This window comes from Giraffa tippelskirchi, chromosome 3 (genome assembly GCF_054371585.1).
Source record: "Giraffa tippelskirchi isolate mGirTip1 chromosome 3, T2T-mGirTip1v1.2.pri, whole genome shotgun sequence".
Taxonomy (NCBI): Eukaryota; Metazoa; Chordata; class Mammalia; order Artiodactyla; family Giraffidae; genus Giraffa; species Giraffa tippelskirchi.
Window position 1 is genome coordinate 29,179,120 of NC_137277.1, and position 24,286 is coordinate 29,203,405.

General features: G+C 44.7%; 2 protein-coding genes across 57 annotated transcripts in view; one reads left to right on the forward strand and one right to left on the reverse strand.

The window, feature by feature from the left end:
• TTC19 (tetratricopeptide repeat domain 19) overlaps positions 1-10,538 on the forward strand; it is a 29,232-nt gene extending 18,694 nt beyond the window's left edge. For 6 of the 7 annotated variants that reach the window (XM_081583751.1, XM_081583754.1, XM_081583757.1 and 3 more), the window contains 3 exons: positions 8,100-8,254; positions 8,952-9,114; positions 9,471-10,538. In XM_081583751.1, the coding sequence (XP_081439877.1) occupies positions 8,100-8,254; positions 8,952-9,114; positions 9,471-9,604 (452 nt within the window). In that variant the 3' untranslated portion in view covers positions 9,605-10,538. The remainder of the gene's footprint in view (positions 1-8,099; positions 8,255-8,951; positions 9,115-9,470) is intronic. The other variant, XM_081583756.1, reaches the window with a different exon arrangement.
• Positions 10,539-12,222: 1,684 nt separating this feature from the next.
• The window catches only part of NCOR1 (nuclear receptor corepressor 1), a 110,855-nt gene continuing 98,791 nt past the window's right edge, over positions 12,223-24,286 (reverse strand). For 22 of the 50 annotated variants that reach the window (XM_081583718.1, XM_081583685.1, XM_081583695.1 and 19 more), the window contains 6 exons: positions 22,830-22,976; positions 21,467-21,609; positions 18,474-18,527; positions 17,902-18,123; positions 14,356-14,535; positions 12,223-12,742 (listed from right to left, as the gene is read on the reverse strand). In XM_081583718.1, coding sequence (XP_081439844.1) covers positions 12,555-12,742; positions 14,356-14,535; positions 17,902-18,123; positions 18,474-18,527; positions 21,467-21,609; positions 22,830-22,976 — 934 coding nt within the window. In that variant the 3' untranslated portion in view covers positions 12,223-12,554. Of the gene's footprint in view, positions 12,743-14,355; positions 16,776-17,901; positions 18,124-18,473; positions 18,528-21,466; positions 21,610-22,829; positions 22,977-24,286 lie in introns of all 50 variants that reach the window. The other 28 variants (XM_081583694.1, XM_081583693.1, XM_081583699.1 and 25 more) reach the window with 3 other exon arrangements.

Below are 24,286 nucleotides of genomic sequence, written 5' to 3' on the forward strand. Positions count from 1 at the left end.
ACCCCTTTGAGGTACGAAGGACCTTCCTGACTACTTTATACGTGTTTCTTTTTAGTTTTTGTCAGTTTTGTTGACCTTGTCAAAGAGCCAACTTTTGGTTTCATTTTCTCTGATTTTTTTTGTTTGTTTTCTACCTCATTTGTTTCCACTCTAATCTTTTATATCTCTTCTGCTTGCCATAGGTTTATTTTGCTCTTTTTCTAGTTTCTTAGGTAGAGGATTAGGTTGTTGATTTAAGGTTTTTTTTTAATTGCAAGATAATTACTTTATAATGTGGTTTCTGCCGTACATCATCGCTAATCATATATATATGATTAGCGATGATGTACGGCAGAAAGCAGACTCAAAAGGATATATATATATATATCCTTTTGAGTCTGCTTCCCAAGACCTTTCTTTTTTAATGTAGCCATTTACAACTAAAAATGTTCCTCTATTATGTTAGCTGCATCCCATGAATTTTGGTGTGTTGTATTTTTATTTTCATGTATCTCAAAATATTTTCTAACTTTTCTTGTGATTTCTTCTTGGATCTCTTGGATATTTTGGAGAGTGTTGATTAATCTCTATGTATTTGTGAATTTCCGAAATTTCCTTCTGTTGATTTTTAGGTTTGTTCCATTATGATCAGAAAACATGCTTTGTATGATTTCAGTCCTTTCACATTTTATCAAGATCGAGATTTGTTTCATGGCCTGGTACGTGGTTTATCCAGGCTTCCCTGGTGGCTCAGTGGTAAAGAATTCTGCTAATGCAAGAGACACGGAAGACAAGAGTTTGTCGATTCCTGGGTTGGGAAGATCCCTTGGAGAAGGGAATGGCAATCCACTCCGGTATTTTTGCCTGGAGAATCCCATGGACAGAAGAGTCCATGGGGTTGCAAAGAGTCGGACACAACTGAGCAACTAAACAGCAACAGCATGATTTATCTGGGAGTGTTGCATGTGCATTTGAGAGGAGGCGTACTCTGTAGATGTTTGTCGAGTTTAGTTGGTTTATAGTGTTCAGGGTTCTGTACCCTTGCTAACATTGTGTAGTTGTAGACAGTATTTTTGTTTCTGTGATTTTTTTCTTTATATATGCTGTTTAGAGTCCCAGATGATATATATATACATAGCTTCATTATGAATTATCCTTTCATCAGAAAAGTGATTCTTTTTTGTCCTACTTAAGGTATTTGTCACAAATTTTAGTTTTACATGGTTGACTATATCTTACTCTTAAAATTTGAGTCATTTTGTTTTCAGTATTTTTTTTTTGGCTTTGCTACGTCTTCCTTGCTGCAAGGGCATTTCTCTAGTTGCGAGGCTACTCTTCTTCGGTACGTGGACTTCTCATTGTGGTGGCTTCTCTTGTGGAGCACTGGCTCTAGGTGTGAGGGGTCAGTAGTTGCAACTCGTGGACTCGAGAGCGAGGGCTCAGTGGTTGTGACCCGTGGACTTAGTTCCCTGTGGCATGTGGGATCTTTCTGGACCAGGGATGGAATCCGTTTTCCCTGAATTGGCAGCCAATTCTTAAAACCACCAGACCACCAGGGCTTCCCTCAGTATGTCTTTTGTAGAAGGCTGTGTTTGGATTTTTTTTTTTTTTTTTTTTTACCTAATCTGAGTATTGTTGCCTTGTGATAATAAAACCTATTTAAATCTAGAATTGAAAGTGATATTTGGTCTAAATTTTTGCGTTAAAAGCTTTCCATTTTTGTTATTTGTGTTCAAGTCCCTCTTAAAGGTTTGGTTTCCTCACTAAACCTCTTTTTATATTTTGGAAGGAAGGCACATAATATGGTTCTTAGTTCTGCTAAGAACAACCTAAAAATTTCTTCAAGATGTATTTGACTCAGAAAAAAATTCCATATTTTTAGTTTCCTGTGTAAGATGAGATGACTACAATGTAATAAAATTTTGCTACTTTTCCCCAATTGTTCTCTGCAATCTGGAATTTTGCATCTGGTGGGATTTTTCTGCAGAGAATTCCAAAGCCAACTTATTCACCTTCTTTTGTAAATAATCTGTTTTCTCCTGCCTGGTTACTTTGTAGACATTGGAATCTCTTTAGCATAAGGTTAGGGGTTGGTCTCTCTGAATCATGCCTGGTCTTTGGTGAATCTCTGTTTTTTCTTTGGCCTAATTGCTGCGTGTGGGCTCTATCTAGTCGCTGTGGGCAGTGCTCAGGCTTCTCTTGTACATGGGCTCTAAGTTGCCCTGAGGCATGTGGGATCTTAGTTCCCAGACCAGGGCATCGGCAGGTGGATTCCTATCCTCTGGACCACCAGGGGAGTCTTTTCTCGATTCTATAAATATATCATCTCTGTTTTCTTGTCTGTATTTTGGAAATGTTTCCACTGTGTATTCTGTATTACTTATCTAGAAAAGTCAGTATAGTACTTTTCTTCTTCTTCTTAAAGATTTTAAGCAAAAATAGTGGAAACTTTAATAGATACCTATATGCTTTCCCCTGAGCTTTGGCAAGTCTTAAGTATTGGGTTGGCCAAAAAGTTCGTTCGGTTTTGTCATACTATCTTACAGAAAAACCTGAGCAAACTTTTTGGCCAACCCAATATTTTACCATATGTGCTTCAGATGATGGTTTGCGGGGCTGGGGGCAGTTTAAACCCCTTGGTACTCCTGCTTGATGTAACTGTAATCCTGAATTTGGTTTTGGTGTTTATGATTCTTCTGCCTGTTTATTATACTTATATACGTCAGTAACCTATGGGACTAAAATGTTTTTAAACTTTATATGAACAGTATCTTACTGTACAGTTGTTTCTGCAGTTTATTTCTTCACTCATTGCTGAGCTTTATCCACATTGATACTTAAAATATGTTATTTTTCACACAAAGGCCCTGTTTGCTTGTCACGCTGTGTGTCTGTTCAGAAGAGGTGACTTCCTGTGATTAGTCCCTGGTTGGGGATGGTGGGGGGGGGAGTTCGCCTTTTTTCCATCCTCCAGAGGAGAGATGCAGGCTGGTGGAAGCCCTGATACCCTGCTGTGGGCATGTACTCACTTCGCCCATTGGTGGACATGGAGGTCCTGCCTCTCTAGCTGTGGGAGTAATGCTGGGACCTGTGTCTCTGTGCACATGCCAGGCTGTTCCCCAGGGGCGTACCGAGGAGTGGGACTGCTGGCCTGCATACACTAGACATTACCAAATGCTTATCAGTGTGCTTTTACCACTTTATATTTTCATCAGCAATGTGTTGGCATTCTTATTGCGCTATATTTCATTTAAAGATTTTTCCCTAATTTTTTGAAGGGTGTTTTTCTTTTTTCCTCAATGATTTGTAAATAGTTCTTAATGTATTTAAGCACCCCACCGCCCCGCCCCCCCCTTTTTTTTGAGCATCTATTTTGTTGGTTACATTCTCTCTTTGTGGTCTTGTCTTTTCACTTTAGGGCATTTGACAGATTGCAGAATCTTTTGGTATTTTCCTTTATGGTTTGTGCTGAGTCTTGTTTAATAAAATCCTTCACTTTTTAAGGTCAGAAAAATAGTTCTAAAGACTTGGCTTCCACCTGGCCCCTTCTGCAGATAGTTTGGTTGTTAACAGCTGGGGTTGGAGGGGAGGTGGACATTTAATGGGCATCTAACTAAATCTAAGTTAAACACTCTATAATTCACAGAAATTATCTGTCAAAATATCAATAGCCAAAAGTGACGCTGTTTGGAAACCATGATCGCCACACATCGCTTGTGACAGTGGTTAGGTGTCCAGATACCTGCAAAATGATTGAAAAATTAGAGAATACCAGTGTTAGGATGTTAAAACCTTGTGTGTCATAATGGGATCTTGTGTACAGACCTCAGAGGTAAATTTTGCCATTTTTCTTTTTATCTTTTCCTAATGGAGCTTCATAATAATTCTTTGATACTCCATGCAATGAGGAATCAACAACAATCCAGAGGAAAACAATTACATGCTAATAATCCACAAGTAAATAAGTACTTGGTTCTTTTCCACTGAGTCTTCAGTTACCTGAAATTTGTTTTTACTGTGGTGTGAGGTGATGCTGTTATGTTTTCCTCCCCCGGATTGGGTTTTAACTCAGGGCTGTTTTATTAGTGAGTCTCTTTCTCACTGGTGTGTAATGACACCTCTGTGTTGAGCTTCCAGAGATCACGTCCTGCTGCTGTGACTTCCCTAGGTAAAATTAATGTTTGGTGTCATCATAGCTCCCGTGTTGAGTTCATACCTTCTTGTTTCTCTTTTGTTCATTCAACCAGTCAGGAAACACGGGGATGCACATTATTAGATACAGCTGTAAGAAACACCTGGTCGGTGTTGCGTCCGTTTCTAGTGGAGGAAGAACACAGCGAACATCCACTGAAGTGGTTGCGTATCTGAAGATGGCTGAAGAATGGGGGTGTAAGCCCAGGGATGGGGACTAGAGGGGCCGGCGCAGGGTTCGTAGGTGGAGCCCCTGACCTCTGAGGAAGAGTTCCAGCCGGGGTCACTCAGTTGTCTTCAGGCGAGGCCTCCTCTTGCCATCCTCTGATTCCCACCTGAGCTGTGTCTCCGTGCTTACATACTCAGGGTTACAGACTCTTCAGCGGCTTTGAGAAATGAGTCTCCAGCCTGGCTTTGTTTTTCCAGGCTCTCAGGTCCGAGCCTGGAAGGGATGGCTCGGATTTAGACATCAAATCGAGCATGGTGGGGTGAGGTGGGGTGGGGGGTGTCTGTGATGGGTTTCCATGTGGTCCTTGTCCCCCTGTAGCCTCTGGGGTCATCCTGGCTTTATAGGGAGTTCAGATTTACTTCTGTGTCCTGTGTGAGATGAAGAACCCAGTTCTGCATTCAGAGACACTCAGGCCACCACACAACCAGCCAGAACTGGGCCCTGCTTCACGCTCTCCCCTTTGGGTTTTAGCTCCTTCGTAATTGCTGGCCCTCAGGATTTCCTTCTCTCAGGAGCTCAGCTGTGCAGGTAAAAAGGTATGTGTTATGATTTATCTAATATTTGAAGCAGAAGGGTTTTCAGATTATCTGTCATGTTACTGGAACCAAAACTCCTTCCACTGGTACCATTAGTGGTCTCGGGAAGCGCCAAGGTAATTAGTCAGTCAGATGATGAGATGCAGCCTGGCAGAAGGTCGAGGATGTTCCTGGAGCATGAGCAGCAAATGCCTTTAGCTTCAAAGACCCTGTAGCCCCTCCCAGATTATTATTTCTGGGGGTGGGGGAGCTGGGTGCCTGTGCTCGAGTTCTCCCAAATCAGAGATGCTCTTCTCACTGATGGAGAATCTGCATTTATGCAAGCCTGATTTGGTACACAGATACATTAAGTACACCGAGTCATTCTCAGCATTCCTGGAATAAAAGCTGCTTGGTGCCTTTATCCTTAGTACATTTGAAAATTCAATTTGCTTATATTTTGACTAAAGATTTCTGTGGTGAATCTTTTTCATAGACTGATTTTAGGTTACCTCATCTTTTTCTCCTAGGAATGATTTGTGATAAAGAATTATTTATAATTAAAAGTCTGAAGAGATAAATACACTGCCCTCCCCTCAGATTCGAATAGCCCTTTGGGGGCAGCGGTTTCTCAGCTGTGAGTAGGGTTTTTTTGGTGTGTGACTTCTAGTGGTGTTTGTTTATATTGGTATTTCAAAGAAGCATGTTTTAATTATTATTAGAAAAAGGAACTCGGGTACTTTACTGAGGTATGAACTTAGCAGTGTGCTGATGGTCTATGGAGTCTTTATTTCTCCCTTGGTCCTATATTGAGAGATGTATGTTAAAAAACTTTTTTATGTTACTATGGTTAGAATGTACTGTGAATTTAAAATGTATTTTCTTAATAATGAAATATTAACAGCTAAAATTTACCTCATCAGTTAATTCCTTCTAAAAAGCTTTACTATCTTTTCTGCCATTCTAGTTTAATTACCATTACTGGTATCAGGGGTAATAATTTTCCACTAGGATTACTTGTCACTTTATTCTTATACATTTGAGTTACAGTAATGAACATATATTCTAATTTTAAAGTATACAAAGAGTATACTTTTTTTAATGTAGAAATATTTAAAGAGAAAGCACATGTTCCAGTAATGAGTCAGCAGTCATTTTTGAAACCGTTTTCAGAACTGGAATAATGTACACATTATTTTGTGATAGCTTTGGTATATGGTAACCATCTTTGTCTTGTTCTCCAGGAATGCAGATTTTAGTGTCTGTAGGGGTTGTGAATCTTCTTTCACCTTGGGCCTGTGTCAGTACCTGGGGAGGGCGCAGAGCTTCTCTGCCTGTGCCTTTCTCCATGCCGTTACCTCCCAATAGTGTGGCTCTTAAACTGCTAATTTTACAAGCTTTTTGCTCAGTATTTAAAGAGTGCTCCTAGTGAGATGTGTTTTTATTTCAGCATTTCCTTTTAATACAGAAAAATGGTATCTTAAGTGATATTTATTTGGTACCATCTTATGTTTTGCTTTTTTTATATTGGTTATATTTATCCATAAATTTATATGTGCTTTTTGTTTAAAAATAATTTAAAATTTGTAAGGTGATCTATTCAAAATTACTCCTAATTTGGTTTTAAAATAAAATGATTATCATTTACCTTTTATATAGAACTAGGTTAGAGTAAGAACTTTGGATTTTTACTAGAAGAAAAGTTTTATTTTCACTTTTACCTTCTGAGATTATTTTTATAGATACTTTATTTGCATTGTTTTATTTAAACTGTCCCCTCAGTAACTGATCATATGGTTATTTGGCAACATCGTCATCTTTAAAGTCTATGCGCCGTTTAAAACGGAAGGCTTGTGTTCAGTGTGGTGATCCCTTTGTTGGTAAACAGACCCGTCTGAACCCCTTCATGGGCGTCTAGTAATCGTGCTCCGGGAGGTTATCCGAGGGAACCTGAGTCCTTCGTGTGAACATCTCCTTCGTGTGAACATCCCCTCCGCTGAGCTGTCAGCACAGTGTCCTTCCGCCGGCTCACCACCACTTTCGTGCTATCTGTGTCGTGGCTGCGTGGCCTTTACTTGGCTGACTGCTGTTAGCTGCTGGTCCCAGCCCTGCTGTCTGGCTCCTCTTGTTCAGACATGGAATGTTGGAAGCTGCCATACATTGCAGCCTTTATTACTGTTCTTCAAAAAATAGGTTAGCTGTTCTTTAAATTGGGTTGTGACGTTCCATCCTAGGATTCTGAATGTTCTCCGGTGCCTTTCTGTAGTGCTGTTTTCATACCAGAAAATTTTATTGGCCCTAGGCTTTTTGTTGTCATTCTAAGCATTTATCTTCACCTGGTTCATGCTAGATAATATTAGTTTCAAACTAAAAATACTGTTTTAATCTATTTGTGGACTCAAAAGGTATGGAAAGGTTCATTACGTATGTTACAATAATTGTGACTTACAAGAAATATCTATTGGGTCATTCAGATGATGAAAATGTCTCATACATTGGTCTTTGTTCATCATAGTTCCTGCCTCAGGACCCCCCAGATCCTTCAAATTTCCTAAGTGTGGAGTGTGATTTAGCTTATTGTTAAAGCACAGGTGCTGATTGCCAGTGGAGCCAACCATGTGGTTGGAGGGTTGGAGCCTTCAGTTTTTCCCCTGACTGGGGTGGAAGGTGACTCAGTTGCCAGCGCCTTAATAAAGACACCACCATCAACACCCCGGAGGGTGGGGCTTGGGGCTCTTCTAGAGGGTGCAGGGACAGTGGCACCTGGAGAGAGCGGGAAGCCCCTGCCCCACACCTCCCCTGTTCCTGAGTTGTATCCTTATAGAAACGGGTGATCTGTGAGCCACCCTAGCAAACTGATTGAACCCGAGTGGAGGCGTCCTGGGAACCTCTGATCTCCAGGTGACACCCTGGACCGGTGTCTGGGGTTACCTGGGGACTTTCTTTCTGGGTAGGTGGTGTCAGGTGAGTTGAATTCTTGGATACATCTACTTGTTGGTTTGGCGAATCCCCCCTTCCCAACACACACTTGGGTCCAAGAGCCAGTGTAGATGTTAATCACCTTGTGTAAAAGTATAGGTCAGGAGGGCTTGTTTAGTGACAGTGTTCAGGGCACTTGGCCCCATCTCTGCCCCCACTTCTGGTTGTGCTCGTTGCACCCAGCATTGCTCGCGTTTCCTTCTCAGCGGACGACAAGGCCAACACACGGCTCCTTCTGGGCATGTGTCTGGACACCTATGCGCGCTACCTGCTCTTCTCCCAGCAGCCATCTCAGGCACAGAGGATGTATGAGAAAGCTCTGCAGATTTCTGAGGAAATACTCGGAGAAAGACACCCACAGGTAAGGGGGGGCGTCTAAAAACAGCAGGCATCTAAGACGAAGGTTTCAGAATCCAGAAGAGCAAATGTGGATAGACTCTGCTGCATCCCTCCTCCCGCCCTCCGTTTTAGGCTGCCAGGGAGGTACTAGGTCTGCCCAGAGGTCTCTGTGAGCACTGGTTTGCCATAGGACGGATGGGTCACATCCTGTCACTACTTTTTGCTATGTTTATTTGCTGCTGCATTTTTGACAATTAACTTAATAAGCAATATTCATCCTGCTACCTAGTTTCCAGGTTTGTATCATTTTCCAGAGGGTCAGACTGCTGCTGTGCAGTATGAATGATAAATGCGCCTGACTTACAGAGGCTGACACCTGACCCCCAAGGGGCACCGCTAGGAAAGACAGCCCTTCAGGGCATCCACAGAGCACCAGACACTAGGGCTGTGGAAAGTGAAAAGTTGCTCAGTCGTGTCTGACTCTTTGCAATCCCATGGACAAGTCCATGGAATTCTCCAGGCCAGAATACTAGAGTGGGTAGCCGTTCCCTTCTTCAGGGGATCTTCCCACCCAGGGATTGAACCCAGGTCTCCTGCACTGCAGGCAGATTCTTTTACCAGCTGAGCCACCAGGGAAGCCCAAGAATACTGGAGTGGATAGCTGTTCCCTTCTCCAGTGAATCTTCGTCTGCAAGCAGCAGCTGTTTTCTTCCGTGTAGACCATCGTGCTGCTGAATGACCTGGCCACTACCCTGGACACACAGGGCCGCACTGACGAGGCCTGTGTTCACGCACAGAGGGCATCAGACCTGGCGAGGCAGGTGGAACACCCTGAACTGCATGTGCTGCTCAGCAATCTGGCTGCGGTCCTGGTGCACAGAGGTGCGGGGTGCGGGGTGCCCATCAGTGGGTCGGGAACCTGGGTGGTGGGCTGAGGGCAGGCAGTGAGTGAGGCCATGGTCCCTTGTTTCTGGAGTGCTCCACAGGCACCTCCTTGTTGGCATGTGGACAGCTCGATGTGTCCTCACGAAGCTCTGCCCTCTGCTCAGAAACCTGCAGTGACAGGTCCCTTACCCGAACCTCCATCAGGGAAGGGCTCCCTGAGGTCCGGGCGTCCCAGGGTCATAGCTTGTCTCACACCATGAACTAGAGCTGTCCCGTCACACGTGCTTTCTCTTCAGAATGTTTCAGAATCACGATGAAACATGCATTTTCTCCCTTCTCTCGGGCTGTTGCAGAACTGTACGCACAAGCAGAAGAGACCTATAGGGAAGCACTGAGGCGAGCGGAGCTGAAGAGAGACGAGGCTTCTGTGCAGCACATCAGGGAAGAGCTGGCCGAGCTGGCAAGAAAAAGCAGACCTTTGTCATGACTACTGATACCTCTGTTCCAGTCCTGGCAGCCCCCAGTCAGTGGCTTAAATCCTGTCTGTGACATGCACGTCCCCTCAACTCAGCCTTGGTGGAGGACAAGCTGTGCTCACTGTTGTGCACACCCCCCCTCCCTTGACTGTCTAAGGACCGTTGTCAGGTGTGCTCTGTTTTAACGGATGGTTGGGGAGGTGCTAAACCGTGCCAGGTTGAGGGGCCAGCGTTCATCTGGGGTGGGGCATCTCTACTATAAGGTTTTGGTTGATTGATTTGCTGCTATGTCTTATTTTATCAAGACCTGGCAGACCAGAGCTACCAATCTCATGACGGTGAGTTGCTTTCTCTTACTCTTATCTCATGAAGACCACTGTGGGATTTAATGCATAAAAAAGTAGTATCTTGGTTGCCACAAAGCATCAGACGTGAAGCTTTCAAGTGGGAATTGGGCACTTGGAAGTAGTAGCGTGCCCTTTAGATTATACATAAAAGTGGACTAAGTGGACTGCATGTTTTTGTACGCATCTGGTTGTAGACCACTGTGAAAAAAGGAGGAAACGGAATGACAATTCCTACAGTCCCTCCCCTCTGAGCATGCACCCCTCTGGACCCAGTCACAGGGCAGAGTTGTCTGAGGGCTGCCAGGTCCCCTGACTCAAAGGTGCTGTACTGACAGGAATGGGGCCACAGAGGAAGCACTGCCTGGACCCCAGCCCTGGCTCTTGGGAGTTTTGGTTCTCGGTCTCCCTGTGGGGGTCTTTGGACTCTTTCAGCCCCGGGAGAAGGTCAGTGGCCTAACCTGGATGGCGTGTTAAGAGCGTAGTCCCTGCCTCGGGGCAGTTCTGCAGTCCTGGTGTGGGGGTGGGGAGGATAAACTGGTGCCTTTGGCTCCTGTGTACACAAGGATCCCTTCCTAATAAACCAGGAGATGCCACGACAGTATTGTATGTATTCAATACTGAAGTCTTGAGTTTCTCATAAAGTCATTGACTCTTTAGAATTAAAAATACAGGAATTAGGCTCAAATCAGAATCTTCTATTAGAATAATCTTCTATTTTGCTGATGTAAGTATCTTCTCATTGTTTCACCAGGTTAATTCCTTTAATCAAGCAGAACTCAGAGAAACTCAAGTTTCAGTGCAACCCGGTCGTAACTACTCACCTTCAGCATCTAGCGTGCGTTTACCTTTTTCACAGCTGCATGAGTTGCTGAAAGGGAGGTATTCGCTGCTTTGCAAGTTTTACTGAGGAATTTCTCCCCCTCAGTGACACAGTCCGAGTTTGCAGAGAGCCTGTCTGTACAGTTCCCTGCACTGAGGCCCCAAAGCAAAGACTAACAGCCACTGACTGGGCTGAAGTCAGAGGTCAATTACCCAGGCAGTGGTGCCCTGACCACCCATCCAAAGCTTAATTTGAGCTCACTTACATGTGGGTGCAGCCACAGGCCTCAAGAGGCATTGGCTAGCGTTCCTGTCCTTGTTGCTTTTTTAACAACAAGGGCAAAGTACTGAACCTGCGTCCACACCTATTAAACAGGGACTAGATGCCAACGGATGGGAGGGTCTCAGTCACTACAAAGGAGGCGTCTCCTCCTCCAGCTGTCAGACAGCTGCTATCTATCTTTAGAGGCTTGAGGACTTCTGTTGAAAAACTCAGGTCTAGTTTGGAGTCTGTAAAAAGTCCTAGTGTTGATCATCCTGAGAGACCCTCTCCTTTCTAAACACTTCCCCAAAACATTAGCATCTGTGTGTGTGCTGCAGAAGGATGCATCAGTGCTATGCTTGAGTGTATGAAAAGAATTTAATTCAACAAGCAGTTACTAATGAAGATTAAGACTGGTCCTCCAGTACCAGTCTTTTAAATTATTTGCTCCTTGAGATTTGGTGAAATGAAAACATTTGATGACAAACACTTGCCCACAAGGAATCAAAGTGAAAGTATAAGCACAGGGTAGCATGCAGCGGAAGGACCGTCTGCTTCTCCTAAGCCCAGGAGGGCACACGGCTGAGGGGCTCCGTACCAGGTGTCACCTTCCAACAACTCGGCCAGTGACGTCAGCTAACCTGAGACACCAAAGCCTTCAGTCACAATCATCTACTGTAGCTATGGACAGGGCAGTCAGATTTATTTCCAAACCAAAAGCTTTGCTGCATCAAATGCAGGTGAATACCCAGGGTGGGGTTAATTACCAGTGTGCGTAACAGCGAGGTACGTACACCTCAAATAAGCCTTTAGAATGTTAGAAACTGAACTAGAACAGTACCCATGCAGCACTGTGTTTTCAGTGCTTCTAATTAAAAAAAAAAGCCTGCCCTAGAAATTTACAGTATGGTAGAATTTTGTTTCTCCCTTAGACCCTAATACATTAATGTACAGATTTTATGGCAGCATCTGTTAAAAATCTAAACATCTCCACAAGATTTTAAACATCACCAGTCTGAGCTTAGAGGAGACAAAATTGGATAGAAGTACAATGCCCGTGACAGCCAACACCATGGTACTGGGCTGTATGACGTTGTTTGGAAGGCAAGGGTTAAAAAGGTAGACGAGAGATTTTTAAAAAATCACCCCCAAGTTAATGTGCTGATTGAACATAAAGTACACCAGATACTACAGCGAGGGGAACACTGCAAAAAGGTCCTCTATTTACAGAGTGATTAGAGACATCATGGTTTCTTTACAAACAGATGTAAGAACAGGAATTATCCACTTTTTAAAAACTCTACATGTCTATCCTCCACTATTACTATAATCCACGGAACTGCCTATATCAAGGCAGCCTTTTCCCCTCATTTGACCCCAAAATGAATTTCCATCGTCTCTTCACCGTCCATGGTCCAGGCTCTCCAGAAAAGTCTCTGGGCAAAATCCTAGGCAGGCAGGCATCGGGCCTGCAGTTAGAAAGGAAGCCACCAGAAACTGGAGCCCCCCCACCCTGGGACCCCTGTCCACAGGTCAGTCGTCACTGTCAGACAGAGTCTCGTACTGCGCGGACAGCAGCGGGGCCGGCTCCCGCTCCCAGATCCTGCTCGGCTGGTGTGGGGCAGCCGGGTTGGCCGAGGTGGGAGCGCAGGCGACAGGCGCGGGGGGCGTGCTGCTGAGCATCCGCATGGTCAGGGGGTTGTAGGGGAACTGTGTTGAGCCTGTGGAGAGAGGTGAGCACATCTGAGTGGGGCGCGAGGTGGGGGCGGAACAGACCTCCCCCGCTGCATCGTTCCCAAGCAAACCAACCGTCCAGGACACAAAGCCAGTGAGCACTCGAGGCTGGGCTGCTGCTGAATCCAAGTGGAACTCCTGGATTTTTGGCTCAAACTAAGACTCTGGTAGTACAGGAGGAAGCAGGAGGTTCGGGGACAAGGGCCCAGCTGGTCAGGGGCAGACAGACCCAGGGATGGGCCTCAGAGGGGGACACACAAGCCTCACAACAGCACCGCACCTTCTGCCAGTTCCTAGATCGTATCATTGTCTCCAGGAAGCCACCTACGATTTAAGAAATGCCAAAACCAAAGCACACACCACAGCATCAAAGAGACATAAGAAACAGTCACTAGTCTAGGAGGTTTTCAAACCAGTAAGCCCCCACTCTGTATGTGGTGGGAGAAACTATAAAGTGATTAAATGTACCTTAAATTATGATGTTTTATAATACTAATATGAAATTTATAACTAAAGGAGGGCACAATTCAGATTTTTTCATTTATCTATTTGTGGAGTTAACGCCTCTGAAAAGCACAGATGAAACTCTAAAATCCACAGCAACTATCCCAGTTTTACTTTAAAAAATTGTTCATTTTCACTTTCAAGATGAGCGTTATAGTGAAAGTATTCGTTACTCAGTCATGTCCAACTCTGTGATCCCATGGACTACAGCCCCCCAGTCTCTGTCCATGGCATTCTCCAGGCAAGAATACTGGCATGGGTAGCCATTCCCTTCTCAAAGGGATCTTCTTGACCCAGAGATCAAACCCGAGTTTCCTGCATTGCAGGCGGATTCTTTACAGTGAGCCACCAGGGAAGCCCACCATTATTATCATTGTTAATATTTTTAAAAGCTTACAAAATGGGGACTTCCCTGGTGGACCAGTGGTTAAGAACCCGCTTCCAATGCAAGGGACTCAGATTCAATCCCTGGTCAGGGAACGAAGATGCCACAGGTCAACCAAGCCTGTGCAGCCCAACTACTGAGCTAGCAGGCAACAACTAGACAGGCTGCTACACCGCAATAAGAAGCCCTTGCACAGCAACAAGAGAGAAGTTCAAGATCACAACCAAGAACCAGTGCAGCCAAAGAGAAAAAAAGCTTATAAATAGTCATAAAAGGGCAAACGTTACTAAGTTTTGTTTTTCTGTCTGTAAAGACAGCCTACAGAGGGGTGACGGCTTTCTTCTGTTTCTGGCTTTGGTTCCCATTAGCTCCTAAGAACGTTCCCCGAGGACATCTGTGCAGAAAGTGTGGGAGAGCTGAAGCCGCAGGCCCTACTGTGCACCTGTGTCAGGTGCCGCTGCCAGCTCTTCACAGATGCAAGGGGCCTGAGGGCAGCTGTGCTCACAGCTCTTCCTCTCTGCTGGTAATCAAACCTGGATTCTTAAAAATTTTCAGATTATATACCTTCAGTTTCTGTTAAGAACAGTGGAACCCTTTAACCATACCACAATGGAAAGCATTTTCCTAACAGCATCTGATTTTAGGAGCAGCACTAACCAAGGCTCTGACGTCAGCTGCATGCAGACCTGCACCCTGGCAGCAGCCCCTCACCTGTCGAGGAGGGTCTGTCCTCCCAAGCCCAGCCTGGCGTCTGCCTGTGGTAGTCCCCTTCTGAGTGCACAGAGGAGACTGATGAGGGCCGCTCCGCTCCCAGGTAGCCCTGCCCTGGGACAGGTGATTTCGATTTCCTGCTGTTAGCCTTGCTGAGCAGCTTTGGTTTGCAAACTCCTCCTGAAAGTGGAATAAACTGTCATTACTGACACACAGTAGTCACATTCACAAACTGAAAGTGCACCCCAGTGCTGCTGACCATCTGCTGCAAGAGAAAGCAGGAGATGGGAGCATGAAGAATCCAGACCCTGGAAACATACAAAAGAGAGCCAGAACTCACTCCCAGCAACTAAAGTCAAAGGGGGTATGTCCTCATGCCATAAAATCACAAACAGATAACCAAGAAACTAACATTTCTGAAACATCATTTTGTTCTTGGCCTTGGAGCACAGAAACTGCTAAGAAGCCGAAACTGTTTGACAAAAATCTTAAATCCTCACTATCTCTGCCCTCACCAGTCTACAGAAGAGTGAAGAAAAGAAGGAGAAAATCTGCACGAGAAGCCCCTTCAAGCTGTTGGACATCAGCTGGGCCAGGCAAGTCAAGGAAGCCCTTTCTGCCTCTCCAGGCTGTTTAGTTGGTTTGCAGGACTGGGAAGCCCCAAGTGGACTCTCACACAGAACGTTGAAAGGATCTCCGAAGAGATCAGACCCCAGGTCAGCAGCCCCAGCAGAATGGTTTCATCCTGCCCCCAATCCTTGGGGTACAGAAAAAAGGGAGAAGCAGCATTTTCTACCCCTCCCTGTATCTGGAGAGAGAAGAAATGCAAGTCCTTGGTGATAAGGAGGACAATTTAACCCAACAGAAAATGGGGATGGAGGTGTACTTCAAACACTAGGGGAAAACTTCACAATACATGAAGGCCATTTACAAAAGAAGCTCAAAGAAGAGATCACCAAATTGAATGAGGCTTATGAAAAGGCTTATTAGGAAGTCAAGCCATGAAGGAAAAGGAAATACTGATGCAAAGGAAAAATTTGAGAGTAAAAGCAACAGAAAAAGGATCAAGATGATTAAAACAATGAGAAGCTAACAGGACAAAGACTATCCAGCGAAAGGATAGAATTTTTTCCCCTGAACAAAGAAACTGGGAAGGTGCACACACCCTCCTGTGATCAGGGAATTGACACAGGCTGAAGAACGCTAACACACTGATGATACTTATTCAAGTTGAGGAAAAAAAGGATTCTCTGGACACTAAAAAAAAGAGAGGTGGGGGGAATCTGGTCTTACTTCTCACACAACAATGAACGCCAGAGGAAATACAACCATGTTTACAGGAGGTTTTGAGAAAAGTATGTGTCTTAATAGTAGGTTGGTGCAAACGTAATTGCGGTTTCGGACCATGAATTTTAAATCATTATAACTAAGCTCAAAGATCTTTATTAATCAACAAGTTTTAATCAACACGTTTTTTCCATTGAGAAGTAAGTTTATTTCTGTAGCGTAAAAATCTGTACTTTGCAATTCAATGAACTCTTGGAAAGCATTTTCTGCATCCTGCTGGTTGTGGAAGCCTCTTCCCTGCAAAAAATTGTCAGGATGCTTGAAGAAGTGGTAGTCAGTGGGCGAGAGGTCAGGCGAATATGGCAGAGACAAAACTTCATAGCCCAGTTTGCACGTCATAGAACCAATGCTTCAGAAGTTAAACAGGCTTCGTGGAGAATTGGGCTCTGTTTACCATTGCCAGTTGCAGGCGTTGCAGTTTTCGGTGCATCTCATCGATTTTCTGAGCGTACTTCTCAGATGTAACGGTTTCACCAGGACTCAAAGCTGTAGTGGATCAGATGGGCAGCAGACCACCAGTGACCACGGCCCTTTTTTTTTTTGGTGCAAGTTTCGCTTTGGGAAGTGCTTTTGGAGCTGCTTCTTCCAACCACTGAAGCTGGTTGTTGCTGGCTGTCATATAAAACGCACTTTTCATTTCACGTCACAATCCAAGAAATGGTTCATTGTTGTGTTGAATAAGGGAAGACAACACTTTAAAACAATTTTTTTGTCAGCTCATATGGCACCCACTTATCCAGCCTTTTCACTTTTCTAATTTGCTTCAAATAGCTGTATAATGGTCAACGCTGAGTTCTTTAGCAACTTCTTGCGTGCCTGTGAGAGGATCAGCTTTGATGATGGCTCTCACTTGGTTGTTGTCAACTTGGGGTGGCTGGCCACTATGCTCCTTATCTTCAAGGCTCTCATCTCCTTTGCAAAACTTCTTGGACCACCACTTATACTGTATATTTGTTAGCAGTTCCTGGGCCAAATTCATTGTTGTGAGTTGTCTCCACTGCTTTATGACCCATTTTGAACTCGAATAAGAAAATCGCTTGAATTTGCTTTTTGTCTAACACCATTTCCATAGTCTAAAATAAACATAAACAGCAAGTAACAAGTCATTAGCAAAAAAACATAAAGAAGTGTGCATTAAAATGATGTATAACATAACCACATTTAAGAAAAGTTCCAATATCAAACAGCAAATTTCAACTGTGCAAAAACTGTAATTACTTTTGCACCAACCTAGTATTGTAATACCTGCCAAACCGTTATCTCAAACAAAGGTAGCAAGAAGACCTTCTTGAGCAGGAAGGACCTCAGGACACAGCAGCCTTTTTGAAAAAACAGGGTATGAAACCACCACCAAGAAATGCTGTGATTAAAAGACTACACAACAAGGAGAACTCTGTAAATCACCAATACTATAACTTAAAACACACACACACACACATTTAAAATCAGTAACTTGGAAGGTTAGAGCAGAAATTAGAAGACAGTGTTTCATCTTTGAGAGCAGGAAGTGAATTTATATTCTCCTAACATTAACATATATAGGGAAAAATAAAACCACTTAAAAAAAAAATCTCTTTAATCATTTTCTTATCCTGAGTGAGATCTTTTGCATGACCATAACAGGAGAACAAACTTGAAATGGTTGCTGACCTTCAGTTTATTTTTAAGGCATAAGAGAGATTCTCAGCAGATTAAGAAAAAAGGTTATATATAAACATAAAGCATAGAGTCATGGTTTTTTGTGTGCTTATAACAGGATGTATAAAGATCTCATTCCAATAAGCTACCCTTTTTAACACTAGCTTTCTATACAATGTGATCTGAAGGATTTTTTTTCCCCTTATTTTTTTCTGCAGCTTAAAATTCTTTTATACGGGGCCTGTCACTTTTATTACAATAGCAAGTCACTTTGATTTAAAAGCAGAATATGAAATTGCATCAGTATTACAATAACAGTGTATGCACACAGATAAAGACTAGATGAAAACAAAAACATTGATACACTGGAGCGTGACTTTCCGGGTAGAAATTTTCATCCCTTTTAATTTTATGTCACTTGTAACAGGTCTGAAGAGGTTGAAAAAACGTTGAGGTGACTGAGCACATAAATGAACTCTCTTCATGACCCATCAGAACCTGGGGTATGGACTGGCTTTTTCTTGGGAGATGTGGTGAAGAGCACAAAAATGAGCCCCTTACCTGAGTGAGGTGATGGGTCCCCTTCCTCCCTCCGGGTCTCGCTGCTGGTCACCACCGAGGTGCTGGTGCCCCCAGGCCCCACTGCCACTGGCTGGGGCATGACCACTCCGTGATCCTCCACTTTGTCGTCAAAGCTCCCCATGAGCGCCTTCCGGATGATGTCCTCTAGCCCAAGGTTACTGGCAGGGTCAGCAAAGGAGTGGCCTCTGGAGCTCACGGAGCCTGCAGGAGACAGCACAGCACCTGCGTGATTCTGAGGGAGGACGGGAGCAGGGACCGCCCAGGACACACGGCCCCCCCAGAGGCGGCTAACTCCCTGAGAGCATGTGCTTTCCTCTGTTCAGTCAGGCACCCATTGGTGTGAAGGTTGCTCGACAGTTTTCTTCTCTCTTTAGCTCAATAGTTTTGATTCTCTGTTCATTTGTTTTCAACAAGTACTTACTGACCCTAAATTCACTTTTTACTGCGACTTCCTCTGTGTCCCTCCCCAACTTAAATGATGTTCCTGGCGTGCAGCCAGTATGCAATGCCTATTTGCTGGACTGCTACTGTATGAGTTTTCTGAATCTTACCTGAGGTGGTGACTGCTGGCAGATTAAAGATCTCAGTTCCTGGCTGAGCAGCTGCTGTATTTAAAACAAACATTCAAGTTAATTAACTGAGATGGGATGATCACGTACACGGAAAGAGATAAAGTCTCCAAAAAAATTCTACGGTAAATTAACCTTATTTTCCATGATCAACTTTATTTTTTACCCATTAAGTGAAGGTAAAGAGAAATAATTACTTTTTTAAGGAAATCAGAAATCTGAACAGGAGTAATACAACCCAGGAAGGAAAGGACCTTTTGCAGCGCCAGAGAAACACACATAGGGAAAAGCTAGCCTCAGGACAGGAACCCAAGCTTCCAGGGAAGAGACCCTGCAAACAGCCAGGTGTGAGATTAGATTCTGGGGAGAACGCCCAGTGAAAGGAACGAACATGACCACATGTCCCTGCTGCAGTTGCCAGGGTGAGGCAGAGATCGTGCCTGTCGGTTCTGTTCATTCCTGCTAACCGTACAGTCTCATTTGCTCAATTTGAATGACAGCAGCTCGGACAACTTGGGAACTACTTGTAAAGCACTGTGCCCAAAATGGAAGAAGTCTGGGAACAGAAACAGTATTTCTATCATGCCTTCCAAGTTAGTGGCCAGAAAAGCAGTGTCCCAGAGAAGAGCGGCCCTGCACCAGGGAGAAGACCTGTCCACGCAGATTGGGGTGAGGGGGCCTGGATGCTGACTCTTGGGAAAGGGAGGCTGGGGGGTGGGGAGGAGGCTCCTCACTTATGCATCAGGGAACAGTAAACTGACTGAACCTGAAATAGCACGAGGAGGTAAGGAGGGCCTTGCAGTTCTCATAGAAACCCGGAGGAACAGGACTCATTCATTTCACAAATACATTCCAAGCCATTATTTGGCTGAATAAGAAAATCATGTCCTTATTGATCAAAAATGGTCAGATGAAGACCATTTCATATTGTTCAACCAACAATAACATACTGGACTTAAATACACCCTTTCCTATACCTGTGGGGTTCAGGTCAGCAGGCACTTCCTAAGGCCCTCAGAGCAGAATCACCTGGGAGCTGAGTGAAATGCCCATTCCCAGATCGCTATATCGCTTGAGACTGAGTAAGACAGGCTTACGAGAGGACATGATCGTTCCTCAGAGGTGGGGAAAGGCAGTTTAGAAGCTGTAGGGGCTGTCCAGGACAGGAGGATGCAGGAGGGGAGGACCACAGCTCTCCGCAGGGAGACATGGTGTGCAGAGTGTTTTTAGACACTTAAGGCACCACTGAGACCTTCAAGAAGAAATACTGTTGCAAAGATCTGTAAGTAGAGTTCAGTGCTAATAGGAAAAAACTAAACTCCAGATGCAAGTTTGGGAGTTTTCAGACTCAGTTTAAACCGCCAAGAGTGGATGAAATGGCTCAGAGAATACAGTGCCAGAGGCAAACCAACATCTCAGAGCCCTGCTGAGCAAGACCTGGCTTCTGAGGAGACATAAGAATCAGCCAAAGCAGCAGAGGAAGAAACTGGAAACAGCAGTACTGAAAACGAAGGGAACAGAGCACTTCTGGAAGGGCTAAGTTGTTCACTAGTGTTAACAGCAGCAGGGAGAGCAGATTCGCTAAGTTTAGTGTGTGAAGGCTTCAGCAGAGTAAACGCACTGATGTACTCAGTGGGAGCCCTGAGTGAAGCGAAGCCATCTTGGTTGCTGAGGGCTTGGAGTTCTTGAATCCAGTAATTAAGAGCTGGGACAACTACACAAACAAGTGACACTGGGCTCATCCTTTCTCCTCTGGGACTTTCAACCTTTGTTAATCACCGTGTCACAGATCCAAACATAACCCCACTTGGCAGCTCCTAGTTGGTAGGGTTTACTGATGGTAGAAACCCTGGTTTCTGCAGAGCTTCCCCAAAGCCTTGGATCACTGGATATACGTGAGGAGAAGGGGACGAGTGAACCTGGCTGATGGCGTGAGTGTGAAAACAGCAGGTGAGGAAGATTCCAGCCCAGCTGTTCAGAGTTCTGTCCTCATGGGTATTTATGGGCAGCCCTGGTGAGGGTGTCAAGTGCAGAACTACTGGAGGCATGGACTTGGGAGCTGGCATCCATGAGTCTGAACCATGGCCCTGTCACCTCAATAGTCACTAAACCCAAGCCCCCATTTCCTCATCTACAAAGTGGAAATGATGCCAACATGTGGTATGGAGAGTGTTGCGAAGGTGACAGGAGATAATCCACATTCACGCTGACAACAGGGCCTGGAGCAGGCAGTGGTGCCCAGGCCATGCACCATCTGCTGCCACTGCCTTGAGGCTGGCACCATCCTCAGTGGTGGGGAGGTGAGCTTCGAAGGCAATCCACAAAGACTGGCAGAGCAGAGAAAGGAGCAAACAAGCACACACAACCTGGTCCCACACTTGGTGTGACAGACACAGAGCACAGCATGGAGAGCCACGGGCAGCTCAAAGCAGGAGGCTGGTGTTGGTACCAACACTAAGTCACTGGAACTGAACACAGGTCATCGAAACACCCAGTTCGGTCTCAGACCCCCTTAAGATGATGAATTGGGGAAGGGTCCTACCACAGTACTCAGAACCGACCGAAAGGCTAACTGAATGAAAGGTTTTCAGTGACCACCTGGGACGGTAGGAATGCTTAGAGCTGGCCACCTGTACACATCCACAGAGGGAAGACAACTAGAGGAGCAGGAGCTTGTCTGCAGACAGCTGGATGGTCCACCCAAATGAGGGGCAGACCAGCCCCACGTAAGGCGCACACTTCCAAGACCCACACTTGTTCAAGAGAAAACGGGCAGCAGCACACATGCTGGGTGGGGCTCCCTCACAGAAAGGCCCCCAAGCAGAGCCAACGGGGGCCTGTGGAGGAGTTCAGAATCACATGCGCTTGGACTGGCCTGCCAGAGCCCTCATACTCAAGGGTTACATGAGAGGCGACATGGAGGTATCATTATTTATGCGCATTTTATGAGGGTTCATGAAAGAAATCCCACTTACCCATATCAGAGTCACCTCCACCAGAGGAGTTCAACTTACGAAAAATCTCTTGCTTCTTTGACTTCACCATGGGGGACGTGCTCTCGAGCTTGGTGAAGAATGAAGGCAGGTAGCTTATGCTGCCTGGTGAGCGGGAGTCATTCCTGCTGGGAACAACATGTATTACCACCACGCACTCCTACTCCCCTCCCTGCCCCACCCCCGCGAGTGCCAGGCCCCAGGCCCTCTCTGTCTGAGCACTGACATATCTGGGGCCAAGAGGATGTCAGAAAAGCAGCCCTGGAGTGGAGACAGTCTAGAACCAAGAGAGTAAACAGAGGCGCCCTCAACAGCTCGCCACGCTCCTGTCTTCTCTGCAGCATAGACCCTGGTGTATTGAGAGTGACCACATAATCTGGGGACCGTTAAACCAGCACAATTACTTGGAAGTACAGTAAAATTGTAACTACTAGCATACCTGCCTATAAAATAGCAAGCACTCACACCTAAGCAGTAGACAATTAGACCTAATAGCACAGCGACAATGCAGAAATAAAACTGCATATTTGTTAGAATCTTTCCAGGCCTGCATGAGCTGAGCATCATGTAAAGGCTTTCACATTTCGTCTGTGGCTTCCTATGCTAACATATTTAGAAACACAAGTCTCCTCAACTAGCTCAGGACTACCCAGGAGCCAACTAGTGCCAGAGACGGTAACAGAACACATGAAAGGTGCTGATAACCTAATTGGGTCCATCACTCAAACGTGACAAAGAAGGTAACAGGAAAATGACTAAGACGTCGTCTCTGTTCTCAAAAACTCGCAAGCTTAGGGGAAAACATGTAAACGTATCATTGGAGTTAACATCATTCCCTTTCCAAAGCAGGATTTCTTCCTCATTTCACTGAAGGTACCAACACCTATTTGGGTGCCTGTGGATTGTATAGGGGCCAAACCAAAAGTGTCTAAACCCAATGGAATAAACATCTACTAATTCACAGGGTGGGGTAAGGGTTAGAAACTGGTGAGAAAACAGCAAGCAGTGCTGCAACCTTCAACGCACTGCACATGACACCAGGTGCCTGGCGGGCACTTTAAGGGCTCAATGTCCACACAGACAAAAAGGTTTTTAAAAAGATCCAGAAGGAATTAATTTCAAGAATAATGAACAATTATTTTCTATCATCTATTTAAATATTGGAATTTCTTCAGTAAAATCCACTAGCATTTGATCACTAGGAAAACAGACAAAACGATTCTCCTGACGTGTGATTGAAAGAGAAAAATCTGCACTGATTTCAGGAAAACGGAAGGCACCAAGTGCGAGCATGCACACGCACGCACGCACGCACGCACAGCCACGCGGCCCTGCCCCTGCGCACCTCTGCTCCGTGGGCTCGGCTCCACGCTGGGCCAGCAGCAGCACACTGTCCTGCTTCTCGTGCACAACAGGAACCTGAGGCGGGGAGATGGGCTCATAGGGCTCCGAAGGGATGTGACTCCTCTCTGGGGACTTTCCGGGCCTGATGCTGCAACATATGAAACGTGAGACTGTCTTCCCAGGGCTCACCTCGGCTCACCCTACACACACACACACACACACACACACACTGGCTAGCTGGTTACTTCAGTCATTTCAGAGAACAAAAGTTGACACTGAATATTAGAGAAAAGTTGCCTCAAATACTGTGAACTATTAATAGATCCCACTTATCACAACTAAAGATCCTGAGTGCCACAATTAAAACCCAGCACAGCCAAATATTTTTTTTAAAAAATGAATAAAAGCCATCAGTGACCTTTAATATATGCTTTCATTACTATTACAGGTCACTATCATTTGTCATTTCTTTCCCCAATCTACCCCATCCAATTAAAGATGGCCATTTTTTACCATTTCTTTTAGCTCTTTATTTAGATGATTTAGAGGTAACTACCAATCTTAGGCTTCCCTTGGGGCTCAGCTGGTAAAGAATCCACCTGCAATGCAGGATCAAGACCTGGGTTCAATCCTTGGATTGGGAAGATCCCCTGAAGAAGGGAAAGGCTACCCACACTCCAGTATTCTGGCCTAGAGAATTCCATGGACTGTATAGTCCATGAGGTTGCAAAGAGTTGGACATGACTGAGTGACTTTCACACTTTACCAATCGTACACCTTTCTTGGTGTATCAAAACTTGAAACAGTAGCTATCAGTCTCCTACCACAAAAGATGAAGTATTTGACTACCTTCTCTATATTGATTTTAATCTTTGCCTACTTTATATAGCCTGCTCAGCCATTTTTATATGATTTACAACATTTACATTGTTCTAGAACTCTAGAACAACTCCTCTGTGTTTTGCTCATAGGTTGAAAAATCAATTAATGGTGTTTTATAACAGTATGGATTATGTAAATATTTTAAACTGTAAAACTAGGTAATCTGACTAAAATCAATGAAAGAAATGTAACATTCCTCATTCAAAAGCAAGGTGCAGTGATGTGGAAATTACAAGTGAAAACATCAAAATGATTTTTCATAAATGGCCATCAACTGTTCAAAATCTACATAGCACTTTGTATCAAGAATGTATCATGAATGACTGTTATAACTTTCTGTTCTTCTTTGATAACTGAAGCTCTTTTTTGTTAAAAGAGAATGCTTTCATCATGTCCTTAAGATCATCCAGCTGCTTGAGATGACTTACGTCATTTGCACCTTGCTTCAGAACACTCCAGTTTGAGGTGGGGATAATGAAACACATGGGGCCTGTGCTGGGTGCTGGCATGTTACACTTTGTCTACTTCTGTATGTTCAAAAAAAATCCCACAATAAAGCTTTTTCCCAAAGGAGTA